At 46.7% G+C, this 13,634-nt stretch overlaps 2 protein-coding genes and 1 long non-coding RNA gene across 5 annotated transcripts; 1 reads left to right on the top strand and 2 right to left on the bottom strand.

Moving 5' to 3' along the window:
• Window positions 1-495: 495 nt before the first annotated feature.
• On the bottom strand, window positions 496-8,778 carry slc25a14 (solute carrier family 25 member 14). Of its 3 annotated transcripts, none has more exons than XM_062453233.1 (9): window positions 8,618-8,778; window positions 7,927-8,022; window positions 7,326-7,464; window positions 6,862-6,956; window positions 4,801-4,886; window positions 4,545-4,640; window positions 4,098-4,222; window positions 3,578-3,791; window positions 496-3,027 (listed from the first exon to the last, which is right to left on the bottom strand). In XM_062453233.1, exons 2-9 carry the CDS (start codon window positions 7,988-7,990, stop codon window positions 2,986-2,988), a joined length of 861 nt encoding a protein of 286 aa, XP_062309217.1. In that variant the 5' UTR covers window positions 7,991-8,022; window positions 8,618-8,778; the 3' UTR covers window positions 496-2,985. The 3 variants fall into 3 exon arrangements, with proteins under 3 accessions (XP_062309217.1, XP_062309216.1, XP_062309215.1); XM_062453232.1 differs by having other exon boundaries at window positions 7,927-8,025; window positions 8,618-8,777; XM_062453231.1 differs by lacking the exon at window positions 8,618-8,778 and having other exon boundaries at window positions 7,927-8,171.
• Window positions 8,779-9,207: 429 nt separating this feature from the next.
• On the bottom strand, window positions 9,208-10,832 carry LOC134013916 (uncharacterized). The gene is made up of 3 exons (XR_009928997.1): window positions 10,207-10,832; window positions 9,620-9,868; window positions 9,208-9,515 (listed from the first exon to the last, which is right to left on the bottom strand). It is a non-coding gene; the product is annotated as an uncharacterized LOC134013916 (long non-coding RNA).
• A 1,233-nt stretch (window positions 10,833-12,065) lies between these two features.
• Window positions 12,066-13,609, top strand: LOC134013941 (glucose-dependent insulinotropic receptor). Its single transcript, XM_062453724.1, has 2 exons — window positions 12,066-12,624; window positions 12,917-13,609. Exons 1-2 carry the CDS (start codon window positions 12,072-12,074, stop codon window positions 13,549-13,551), a joined length of 1,188 nt encoding a protein of 395 aa, XP_062309708.1. The 5' UTR covers window positions 12,066-12,071; the 3' UTR covers window positions 13,552-13,609.
• Window positions 13,610-13,634: the final 25 nt, after the last annotated feature.

Here is a 13,634-nt window from a genome sequence, read left to right as displayed (position 1 = left end):
GCTCTTCCCATACTGGTCACAGTGGTACGGCTTCTCTTCTGAGTGAACACGCTGGTGTTTCTATAAGTTTCCTGACCGACTGAAGCTCTTCCCCTAACATGCAAAGGGTCTGTCCTGCCATCATGTGTTACTTTCTGTGTTCTTTTGGTCACAATGAACAACCTGAGATAATATGGAGATGTCTGCTCTTTTATAGCAAAAGTTACTACGTTTTTTCACCTGATATGTGTATCCCCTCTGTAACTTCTGCTGTCTACCATGAGTTACAGAGAGGATACACATAATATCAGGCCGTTTTTTCTGTGTTCTTTGGCACTTTACCAAGGGATTTGAACCTGCAACTGCTTCATCTGTAGTCAAATGCTCTAACCACTGAGCTAAATGCCCCTGCATTACTGTATAATGTTACTGGTTTACTACACTCCCAGTTAAATCCATAAAATTATATAGCATTCATTTTGAGAAGTAGAAAATAAATTTATAAATCACTTTGGGTGTGGAAACAATCAGTGGATATATTTTATTTCAGTGTACATTTACTTAAAATGCCAAATTCAATCCGTCACACAAAAATATTCAACACATAACCAAGCATACATTCGGTCACCTAAACAAGCAAAATATCATAAATATGATTGCAAACACAGTTTCAACAGACAGAAGTGCAAATGGCCAAGAGATGTAATAGGCTGGGAAAGCCTAAAACAGTCTTCAAGTCAGAATCTACATCAGTCAGGAAAGATTCAAAAGGTAGCAGACGGAATTTTCAACATGTTAACTGTGTTTGGGTAATGTATCAACAGAATAAAAAGGTAATTCGGACCCTTAACTTTCTACAGTACTGAACTGTTCTGGAGATCCAACACAAGCTGCATCAATTTACAGATGAATAACCAAGGTGAAAGATATTCAGGGCTGGCCTTGAAATGAGATGAACACAATCAATCACTACGTTGATAGAAAAAAAAGAAAACTGAATCAAATTAAAGAAGTCAAAGCAAGCAGTGTGAAATGAGAACTTGAGTTGCCCTTTAGGATGGAGCTCTTAAGTTCATGAAGGACGACATCATTTCAAAAATGTATTTCAAAGACTAACAATGAAAACTCACGTTTCACAGACGGTGTGAAGAAAGGGAATGATTCACATTTTTTAGTTACTGAATTATTTATTTTGAGCATTATTATTTCTAAGATCCAGAAATCTAGGCCAGCCTTCCTCAACCCTGATTCTCATGACCCCCTGACCCGCATGTCCTAGATGTTGCGTTGGAGGAAGGAAACTTCTAGAACATGCAGGGCAGGGGTCCCTGAGGACAAGGGTTGAGAGAGGCTGCTCTAGAAGGTTCTCCAGGGATCATGGCTCCTGGTTCAAGGTGCTGCATTCAGGTTATCCTTGGCTAGACTCTAAACCAAGACATGCACATAACACGTTTGACATTGAATACACAATTAATCACTGGAGGGAAAGCCAAAAGCCCCAAAAGTCACCAATAAATGAACTGGTGAGTAAAGCTTGCATTATTATTAAAACTAATCATTCAGAATAAAAAATAAATAAAATCAAACACTCTGGAAAATGTGATTGCAGAAATACAGTAGCACATACAACCTAACTCTCAAACAAAACTAGTTTCCCCCACTCCCAGCTCTTTATGAGGCCGGTAACAAATCCAAACAGATCATCAGGCGTATCTAAAACGTCAGGAAGAGCTCCTCTAACACCACATGGACATGGTAACTGAATCTAAGTACTGGTCCTAGCAGGTCAACTGTGACCATAACATGATCCCTTATCTCAACAAGTAGAACCATGACAAAACATTATTATTATTATTCCTAATAATAATAATCCAAATAACAATAATACGTATTACTATTACTAATAATTTATTATAATAATAAGGCTTGAGAAAATGTCTACAGTGCATTCTCCTGGTACCTATACAACTCCAGATTTGAGTTTCAAAGCAGAAAGTCTGTTCAGTACCAGCAAAGTTTGGCACTATAGCCTAACAAACTCTCCAAGCTCTCCTATCCAGCCCCTGCTCCAACCTCAATACAGGAAGGAAGAGAAATCTAACCGAAAACGCAAATATCTTAACTGATCATAAATATGTACAAGTAGACATTGGATAACGCATGCCACGCACGTGCGTGGCATCGTTGGGGATTCACCGTGGCAACCAGGTAGGTCCCTCTTTAGTTTGATCACAGATAAAATAAAACAAAATAAACTTTTGAGAAATGAGGGTTTGTGTGTCTACAACTGTACCGTACTGTTGACCACGAACTGAATCAACTATGGGATGTTTTGTTTGGTAGGTTTTAGTGTGTGTGTGTTGGTTGGGGTCATGTACAATTACAAAAGAAAGTCATTTTATTGACCTGGTGGCTTTGGTTGACATTTGGACTGGATTCAAGTAACCATCCTGAGTGTGCCTCACGCAGCACAGCACACACACGCTTGCCCTAAAAGCACAAGGACATCCAATAGGCCCAAAGACACTTGATTCTCAACATTTAAACTATTTTTTTTTTTTTTTTTACTTTCCATGCAGTGCAGCTAAAACTACAATCAGCCGTTGTGTTTCATAGAGTTTCGTTATTTTCAAAGCTCAGGAGTAGTTCCCAGGTCCATGTTTCTCCACATCAAACCTCCCCCCTTTCCTACCATCCTCTACACTGGCAGGCAGCACTACCTAGCCAATCACCTGTGGTTTGGCCCCTCTGGGCTTCCATACTCCGCTTCAACCTAACTTTAGCTGCCTGGAGTTCAGCGGCATGAAGGGCGGTTGCGCGCAAAGTGTAACAGACGCTGTAAAAGTCGTAAAAAAAAAGATAATAAATTGAAATGGTAACAACAAACTGAAATAGCACATGGCTTTTGTGCAACTTTGGGACGGACTGTGAATGTCAGGACACTCACAATCACACACAACACACACACTCAAGTCCACTTCCTGGATTGATCGCTTCCTGTTCCGACTATAAGGGCATCTTCTTCAGCTGTTCAAAGGTGATGAAGAACTGAAGGGTGGGGTTAAGGACCGCACATTCCTGCTCAACTTGAAATCCTGTTTTCAATTAACAGTTTGATCATATCACAGTGTACGGTACTGTCAGATTTGCCCAAAAAGCCTGTAACTAACTCAGTCAGTCATTGCAACACTACATCATAAGGGTTAGTAATCCGACCCTGTTCCCAGAACTAGACTAACGCTGCTTAAGAATGTCCTTCAACATGCTTATTAATTCCAGAACCCCTCTCCACGTTTCATAAACCAGTCCAAAAGAAGCAAGCCCAATATTTAGTGTTCTCACTGACTGACTGGGAAGGATTACTTATTAAACTGCTCCAGAATAAGTAACCAGACTAACCCTGATTAAACCCTGATCCAGACTAACCCTCATTAAGAATCTCTCTCCATGTATTCCATGATGTTTTCAGGGGTAGTCAAGCTGACTGAGGTTGACAAATCCCCCCCCCCTCCCACCCCCCCACCTTCCCTCATGTCACTTCGGATAAAAGTGTCAGTTCATGATTTTACATAACGATCTAGGCAGCTGTGAAGGATACGATGATGTTCCATGGCCCCAGTCTGAGCCAGTTGGGCCAGAAGCCCTTGTAGAGGGCGAAGAAGCCCTCGTTCCTCCAGGTCTGCATCAGCCCGTCCAGGGTGCCCTTGTACATGGGCCCCCCTGACAGCACGCGCTGGTTCATCATCCTGGTCCGGACCACGTCCACCGGGTTGGAGGCTAGCGCCCCCGCCAGGCCACACGTGAAACTGGAGCTAAGGAGAGAGACAGGCAAACAGACAGACAGGCAGAGACAGACAGACAGGCAGAGACAGACAGACAGGCAGGAAGGCAGACAGGCAGGCAGACAGACAGGTAGGCAGAGACAGACAGGGACAGGCAGACAGACAGACAGACAGACAGGCAGGCAGGCAGGCAGAGAGAGATATAGAGACAGAGAGACAACAGAGACACACAAACACACACACATCAATAACAGTCCCTTCATACACCCCAGGCCTCGTTACAGCCTTCTTAGAAGTACTACTTTGTCACAGGTGCCCTCTTTCATTAACACCTACACGAAATGTGTCATTATATTGTCTCCCATGGTGCCCGAGCGAATCAGATGCTTCTTGGTGATGTCATAGACAGGAAGCTCCACCCCCACCACGATGGCCGCCCTCTGAGCTGTGGGGATGACACCCTGGGGGGAGCAGAGCGCAGTCAGACACACAAACACACATGCTCTCACACACACACACACAAACAAACACACATGCTCTCACACACACACACACACACAAACACACATGCTCTCACACACACACACACACACAAACACACATGCTCTCACACACACACACACACACACAAACACACATGCTCTCACACACACACACAAACACACATGCTCTCACACACACACACACACACAAACACACATGCTCTCACACACACACACACACACAAACACACATGCTCTCACACACACACACACACACAAACAAACAGACAGGCATACTCACCCTCCACAGTCCCCTGGTCCCCTCGTTCTGGTAGATGTTGATGAAGTTGGACATCATGCTGCCCTGTAACAGACTGCCCTGGGCCTGCATCCTGATCTAAACACACAGAAGACACCCTGGTCATCATCATCATCAGTCCAGTGTCCACCCCAGCCATCGGCTCCACACAGTCCACATCCTCACACGTTAAAGCATTTCTAGAGGTGAGTCTGTACAGGTGTGTGTGTGTGTGTGTGTAGCAGAAGGGACAGCGTACCTTGAGGACGTCAGTGGGATTGGCCAGCGAGGAGGACAGGACCCCAGACACCACACCACAGAACACGTTGATCACCATGGTTTCATCTGTCACACACACACACACACAGTTAGCCCACACCCAAAACAATGTTTTCACTACGCAGACATGAGGACACAGAAAGAAAGAGAAAGCGCTGAAAAAGACAAAGACGCCACGAAACAAGAGACTCCGAATAAAGGGCGTTCTGTGAATCATCCGTCAATTACAAAACAAAACTTCTAATACAAGTTAGACATGCGCATGCAGTGATCAGGATATACGAGAGTGACACAGGAAAGGCACAACGCTGTTCCCAACCTCTCTGTCAGGAGTTACACGGCCGCCATGGTTAGTCATGGTTCTTTATCCAAGTCTAACCAAGCCCAAACTCAGCCCAAGAACTAACACTACAGTACGAGGGTCGAGTTAGACTGCCTTCTCAACGCAAGGCTTGGCAGCGATTTCCTGGACAGATTCTCATTTATTAGCTATTAGCGAGCTATCACTGAGGGGGTTAGGGCGTTATTATTGTTTTGATCATATGTATATTAATCACTATATTACCGGTAAGAATCTAGAGTGGAAGAAGGTGTTTGTGACACAGGAAGTAAAAAAAAAGGGAATCAGAGTTTAGAACGATAGTTACAGATGGCGCTCGATCAATGTGACCAATAGTTAGTGTGCTCCTCGCCCCGATCGTTTTGGTGGAAGGACGTGGGTCCATAAAGCACCAGGCCACCCCAAACGTCTGTATAGAAACAAGCATTCACAACACAGGTGCGGCACAGCCAGGCAATAGAACAAGGAGATGATGATGATGATGGGATGTGATGGGGGGGGGGGGGGGGGTGAACCCTTCCAGAACAACACTGAGATCCCACGCTATCTATAGCTCTGCTGCTCACTTCCTGGTTGTGTGACAAGGGCTCGGTATATTGTTTGTACTGGGGAGCAGGCACCGAAATGAGGCTGGCGTCATGTGCCATTGTAAACACTTTGTGGGAGTAGATGGGAAAAGAGTTAAACGGAGAGAGATTAGGTGTGAGAGAGGGGTTAGAATAGGAGATAAACAGAGATTGAGAAAGATTGAGAGATTGACAGATAGATACAGAGAGAGAGAGAAAGAGATTTTGAGAGAGAGATTTTGAGAGAGATTTTGAGAGAGAGAGAGAGAGAGAGAGAGAGAGAGAAAGAGACACAGAGACACAGAGAGAGAGAGACAGCAGGAAGTAAATGTGATATTACAGGAAGTGAATGGGACTGTTCCGGAGGTCGTAATGTGGACAGGCTGCCTGCCTCTTCCTCTCCCTGCATCCGCCCACACGCCTCCATCCACAACAGAGAAGAGTTAGAGTAGACTCATCTCTTTATCCAGGAGAGGGGGGCCTGTCTGAAGCCAGGTGGTTTAGCAGGTAATCTAACCCAAACACATGTACAGGAGCAAGGCTCCCTCTCTCTCCCCCTCTCCTCTCCCTCTCTCTCCCCCTCTCATCTCCTCTCCCTCCCCCTCTCCTCTCCCTCTCTCTCCCCCTCATCTCCTCTCCCTCCCCCTCTCCTCTCCCTCTCTCTCCCCCTCTCATCTCCTCTCTCTCCCCCTCTCTCCCCCTCTCTCCCTCTCTCTCCCCCTCTCATCTCCTCTCCCTCACCCTCATCTCCTCTCCCTCCCCCTCTCATCTCCTCTCCCTCCCCCTCTCCTCTCCCTCTCTCTTCCCCTCTCATCTCCTCTCCTCTCCCTCTCTCCCCCTCTCATCTCCTCTCCCTCCCCCTCTCCTCTCCCTCTCTCTCCCCCTCTCATCTCCTCTCCCTCCCCCTCTCCTCTCCCTCCCCCTCTCATCTCCTCTCCCTCCCCCTCTCATCTCCTCTCTCTCCCCCTCTCATCTCCTCTCTCTCCCCCTCTCATCTCCTCTCTCTCCCCCTCTCATCTCCTCTCCCCCCCTCCTCCTAAAAATGTCAATGGCATTTGATGTAATTTGGCGGAGAACGTGTCAGAATGTGTGACGTCACAGTGTGTGGAGCGTAGGTAGGCAGGGGGGAAACCACCTTCTGGCCGGCTGACGAAAAGCCCTTTGAGGGTGTTGTAGGTGCCGATCTTGATGGTGCCATAGGAGGCCTGTCTCAGCAGCGCTGGAGAGATCCTGCTCAAAGGACAGATAGCAGAGAGAGAGAGAGATGTTTACAGACAGGCTAAAGACAGGAGCTGTATCTCCCAGTGTCAGATTGAAATAGTGGAAAAGCTAGCTCAACAGGTTAGATTTCCTCTTTCACTCACGCTGAACCATTCAGGCCCAGGTACAGTTCAGCAGAAAACTATACAGGTTTCTGGTCTTTTTGCCCATTCTTAAGCTCTTTCCTAATGAGTTGTCTCACCCAGGGCTGGTTCTGAATTATATAATAGTATGGAGGATGTGTGTGTGTGTGTGTATATATATACACATCCCATGTATCAGGTTCTTAAAAAGCGTCTACTATATTAGTAGTAATTTAAAGAGGTGGCCTGTCCTCACCCAGAGTATAAGGCCTTAATGCCCTCCTCCTTGCCGATCCTGAAGAGGGCGTGGAACATTCCCCGGTAACGCACTTCCATGTACTGAGACTGTCCCTGCACCTGCAACCTCGTCTTCGTGAGGTCTATGGGGAACGTACCTGTGGAACCCAAACAGACGCTTAGAGACACCGCTCGTGCGACGGTATAGAGTACACTAGGGCATGGAGTGTCACGTTCTAGTTAACAGTCTCCGACTCTGGAGGTGCGAGTAGTTAGCAACGAGCGTGAGATATAGAGGTAAATGAATAATGATAATTGCAGTTAATAGTCAGGTTCTCCAGCATAGCTGAGATACGGTTTTCTGTTGAAGGGCGTTCCAAACATTAGCATGTTCAAGGAATATGCTATCCGGGATAGAGCATTATTAATAGATGCATCTTTTGATGCATCGAAATCACTTCACAGATGTAGACACCGTACATCTCCCAGTTCGTCCACCGCTAGTTTATTAACGTCTCTATTCAAGTTATTCAATTGAGGAGAAAGAAAATAGCGATAAACAAACTATGAAAATGTTCCTATTCGGTATATCAGTCTGTAAAGTAAGCTGCATCACGTACCGAATTCTGCGACAATTGAGGCCATCCCTCCGTAGATGAAAGGTTTCCAGTTTAGATTGGCCATTTCTGTAGTGGCCGCTTCAACCTGGTGCAGTCCTGCTAAAAACAATAGCAAGCCACCAAGATACAAATATACAAACTGTTGTAATCGCACATAATATAACATTGCGTTGATGACTATGGGATCACTTGCAAACGAGCGGATAGTACAGCATCACAGAGCGGACCACTGCGCCGGAAAGAGAAGCAAGTGTCAAATATTCATGAACGAGTCATCGCACGTCTACAGCTTTTCTATTGGCTGCAATTTCAGTCCATCAATTATTTAGGAAACCTAATTGGTTGACACGGCTTGATTCACGCCTGCATCGCTAGGTAAAGACAAATGTGAGCGTATGTCGCTCAGTATTTTTTAAATATTCTACAAACAAAGTAATCTTATTGGCTAGATTATTCATACATCTTAAATTGATGAACAAACTATCTCCTCCAAGTGTAAATAAAAAAGGACAGGTTGTTTAAACAGGTCCAATACTGTGAGGCTAGCAACAGCTAGGTATTACGTTCGCTCTCACAAACAGATGGCTGGCTACTAGTAGCTAGCAAGTACAACAAGCTGTAAGTTCTAGAAATGATTCGACCAGGAGGAATCTTGTAATTTAGCAGTTTAATGTCCCAAAATGACACATACCTGTAGAGTATCCCTGTCAAGTCCAAGTTGTTCACTGCTACTTGATTATAGACTACATGACTTTCACGACAAGGATAGGAAACTCATGACACACAGAGCCTTGCTAAAAGTTGACCGGCGGCAGCGTAGCTTTCCATTTCTAATAGTGCAAGAGCTCGTTCATGTTGTAGCCTGGATACAGGAACTCTGCCGAACAGACCGGAAGAGGTTCGAACCTTCAGCATTAAGTGTAGGTCACCCACACCACACCACCGTTTTCAAAGTCAATTATTGGACCCTGTCTGAATCCATTCAAGAGAATGTTGTTTAATGAAACATATGTGCGTGAGAATAGCAATGCAGGCTGCATTGATATACGATTTAAGTAAAATTCTAGCTATCACAAAACAACAGAAAACATATTTGTTATAATTTAGCTAAAGAAATTGTTTATTTAAAGTTTTACAGTTCAACAAAATATAACATTTAATACGAGTTGAAAATGAATGTGACGTATCCTCCAATGATTTGCAAAAGAAATGTCATGTCAAGGTGTTAAATGTATAGACTTATATGTCAATTTTCAAGAGGAAGGCACCACAAACTGATCATTCAATGTTACTTTAGTTGAGATCACCTTTTAATTCAGCAAAAATAATGTGCTTGCATTGAAATCTCCTCCACACAAAAAGTACACTCCTGTGCAATACCAAGTAAGCTGGCGCTTAGCTAAGCAAAAGACCGGTAACGGGCCGTTGTCCCCATGGCAACAACATCTTCCTCGCTGAAATAGAGCAGTCAGCCAGCGTACGAAGAGGTTCACAAACGAAAGCCGAAATACAGTTGAAACGAGGGTGTTTGCAGTCATGCCACCTCGTCCTCATCCAGCATAACAGGCCCACGAAAGCTTCCTCACAACCTAATCGCATCAGAGTAAAAAAATATATAAATTTATTATAAAAAATATGAAATCGCTCTTTGCTACGCAGAAAAGCAGCTTGCAAGCCGAACGGGGGCAAATACCATGTTTAGATGATCAAGAATTGTCCACAATCCATGACTAAAGAACACTGTTCTCTTTTTCTGGTTAGGACAGATAAGGACTTGTATCTCATCTCTGGAGAACCAGGGCAAGCTAGCCTGGCCAAGCTAGGCCAGGATAGAGTCCCAGATTGGGTGCTGGTTAGGGGGCAGGAGGCTTAGTATCACAGGGTAGTGCGCAACAATCTCATAACACGCTGGTACAGTTGCTGGACCACTGTCAACAGGTTCCTGGTCGGACACAAAAGCACAAAAGAGATTGGGCAGTGAGTGGTGCCAAACACAATAAATGGTTAAACTCAAAGCATACCCTGACACACAGTTCAGTACTATAATTTTATTAATTATTTTTGTTAATACATTTGATGAATTAGTCCAATTAACTCTAAACACAAGTGGACCTACCTTTATAATAGAAAATCAGTTGTTATCTATCAATAATAATATGATACACCTATACAGATAATATAAACACACTCCTTGACACACAACATTCACTCGCACACAAACACACACACACACCTGTACCCTCCCCTCACACACACACACAATCACACACACACACTCACCGGGCTCCTACGGAAACACAGTTGTTGCGGTTGGGGTTTAGGCAGAACAGCGAGGCAACGCAATAAACGCAACACAAGAACATGGACAGCAGTCGCCTCTTTAAAGACATCTTCAGAGCGCAATCCCGTAGAATCTCAAAGCAGCTGCGCAGGTCAAAGGTCACCAGGCGTTCGAAAAAATGTTTGACGTATACAACACCTTTCGAGACGTTTCTAAGCAGGCAAAGGCGGTGTGAAAGGAACCTGGTTCAAGTTGGTGAGGACTGGGCAGAGGTTGGCGTACACAGGGTGAGAATGCGTACCAACGCTGGGCAGTGGACACAATAACTGCTGACCCATAGTCGTGTTTTCAATGGCACTGAAGCGTCTAGCAAGGAAGAACAATAGACCCACATTGTATGTCTGTGGGAGCCAAAGGTTTTGTTTGTTGTTTTCCCCGCGAGATGAAAAGAGTATCTTTCGTCCCAACACATGGCTCTACATGGAAAGACAACAGTCTATCAACCTGGCGATGAAGGTCTGATTTGGTTGTGGATTGCTGTGATGTGCCTGAGCACAATGTTAAAAAGTGTGTTTAACTAATTGTCAGGTGGCTCCAGTCAGAATAAGGCGCATAGACTCAGTTTAACACATCCCATGTACGCATGTCTGCATGTGAAAGTTGGCTTGATGGTGTTATCTAACCCAGTAGTTTTTATGTATGCCCCTGTCAGTGTCAATGTCATTTCCCCCACATAAAGCGGACGTAGTTCAGTAAACAAATACAAAAGGAGACATGCAGTGAGATTCCTGACCCCTCTCTGGGAAATGTGGACATGTGTGAGTGATACTAACGCACACACACACAAACAGACACACACACAAACACACACACACATTTTCACTCAATTTCTCTCGCTCACTTTCTCTCTCACACACAAGCATATAACTCTCTCACAGACACATTGTTTGTTTGGATAAGTCCTCCACAGAGAGAGAGGGAAGAGAGAGAGACAGAGATAGCATATGTATGTCTGTATGTCTGTACTCATATCTATTTCACTCTCTGTGGTACATTTCTTTACAGATCCACATTTGACAGACCACAGGCAGACACAGTGAATGGGCCCCAAGAGAAATCCCCCCCCCCCCCCCAGGACCCTACCTCCCTCCCCCCCCCCCCCCCATCTAGTCTACCCTTCCTCTTTCTCATTGAATCTGAAACATTTAGACAGAGCAGATTAAGACAAAGTGATCCCAGTTGATCACTGCCTTTATCAGGCAGACACAGGCGGCATCAAAAAAAAGCCCATTCAGTGCAATCCGGTTCGTCGTCAGAGCGCCGGGGCTGTTTATACTGCGTGTGGTGTCATTACCCTCTGGTCTGGAGTGTATCCTTGTGGAAAATGGCTCCATCATGCCGGATGTCTGCACTGGGGGCTCTTAGAAGGAGTTGCAAAGGCAGCCAGCTGCAGCAGGCTCGACAAGGGTCAGCCAGAGCGGCGACAGCTGTACACGAGCACAGCAGACAACGAGGGAAAGATACTTTGCCCCCTCTCTCCCTCTCTCCACGAGAGCCCGGGGAGAAGCCACGTATACCTGCCGACGGCGATACGGCACAGGCTGGCGGAAGACCTTCAGTCCCTTCCTTCCCCAGAGCCGCGCGACACGGGGAGGTTCGCCCCCCTCGATGAAGAGCTTTTCCTAAACAGAGGATTCAGGAGGAGATTTGACGGGAGTTGAGCAACATGGGAGGAGAGATATGGGGAGGCGGATATACGCCGGTCTGAGGCCCGCATGCACGTTTGTCGGGGGTGAACGTAGTCATCGCACAATAGGAGCTAGAGGAAGAAACCGCTTAGGAGTTAGGACCAGAAGAAGACTCAATGGCTCCTTATAACACGTCCAGTTGGAGGAGGGACCCGTCCATCAACCTGAGCACGTTCCTGCATCCCGCGGTGCGACCCTGGGACCTGGGCCTGAAGCCGCATGTGACGGGCTGGATCCTGAGCGTGGCCGCCTGCCTCATCATCTCCACCAACCTGCTGGTGGCGGCGGCTCTCCTCCAGCTGATCCGCCGGAGGGGAAGCCAGAGCTGGTGCTTCGTTTTAAACCTCGCCCTCGCCGACACGCTGGTGGGCCTGGCCATCACCGGCGTCGCCAGCGACGACTTCAACTACAACGCCGCGGCCGAGCCCAGCGGCTACAGCGTCGACGCGGGGAGCAGCGGCGCGCCCTCCGCCCGGAAGTGCCTGTTCCGCATGGCGTTCATCATCGCGCCGTCCACGGCCTCCATCTTGTCCATGTTCCTCATCTCGCTGGACCGCTACATGGCCATCAAGTTGCCCTTGCGTTACTCACGCCTGACGGGGAAGTGGACGGTGGCCGGGTCTCTGGTGGTGCTCTGGGTGATGTCACTCACCATCGCAATACTGCCAGGTGGGGTCACCATGTTACCATGTTGCTCCTGTCCTTCGCCATTAGCATATAAATGATAGATGAGGCGCCCGTTTTATTTGAGTTGAGCTTGACAAAGATGGCTTTCGTAGACATTCGATTGTTACTCCTAAACTTGGTAACTCATAAGGTAGCAAGGTAGAGGTAGTTCTTTTAAAACTTAAAAAAAACCTGACATCGAATTCAATCGAAAACCAATCACGGAATCATTCATGGATTTTCGCGACTGTTCACCACCGTGTCATTAATTGTTACTCTTCACTCATGTCAACAGGGGTGGTGAAGGGTCTCCAGCAGGAGTCCTACGGCGGCTTCTGCACGTTCTTCTCCGTCATCCGTCCCGGCGGAATCATGCTGATATTTTGCACCGCGTTCTTCCCGATCCTGTCCGTCTTCCTCTTCTTCTACCTGGACATCCTGAAGATCGCCTGCTTCCACCAGAAGCAGATCCGGCAGGCCAGGCAAGCAGGCTCCAGGCTGCCCCAGGGAAGCTATCGATACTGGGGCCACGTCAAGGCCCTGAGGACCGTGGCTCTGCTGGTGGGGTGCTTCACCATGTCCTGGTGTCCCTTCTTTGTGGTGTGTGCAGTTCAGTTTCTCTGCGAGGACTGCAAGCTGCTGAGGTTTCTGGAGAACGACCTGTGGTTGCTGGGTTTGTCTAACTCTCTCATCAACCCTCTGGTGTACGCGTGCTGGCAGAGGGAGGTCAGGTTGCAACTGGGGTCTTTCTTCTGCAAAAGCAGCCGCCTGCTGTTGCACACGGGTGCCTCTGATAGGTTTCACACACAGCGGCACCTTCCCACTCAGATGACTATCACAGGAAGTGAACCCATGGAACACACCTTCCTGCCTCACCTCCCACACCAGGAGACCCACACCATGCCACTGTCCGTTTCAACGTCAATGTGAAATCCCTGAAAACACAGACTGCTTTTCAATTAAGCTACATGGTTGTCTATTGGTGACAAAATGGGTCCGACCTGATGATTGCT

This window comes from Osmerus eperlanus, chromosome 27 (genome assembly GCF_963692335.1).
Source record: "Osmerus eperlanus chromosome 27, fOsmEpe2.1, whole genome shotgun sequence".
Taxonomy (NCBI): Eukaryota; Metazoa; Chordata; class Actinopteri; order Osmeriformes; family Osmeridae; genus Osmerus; species Osmerus eperlanus.
Note: the sequence above shows the minus strand (reverse complement) of the source record. Positions and strands in the feature narration are given on the sequence as shown.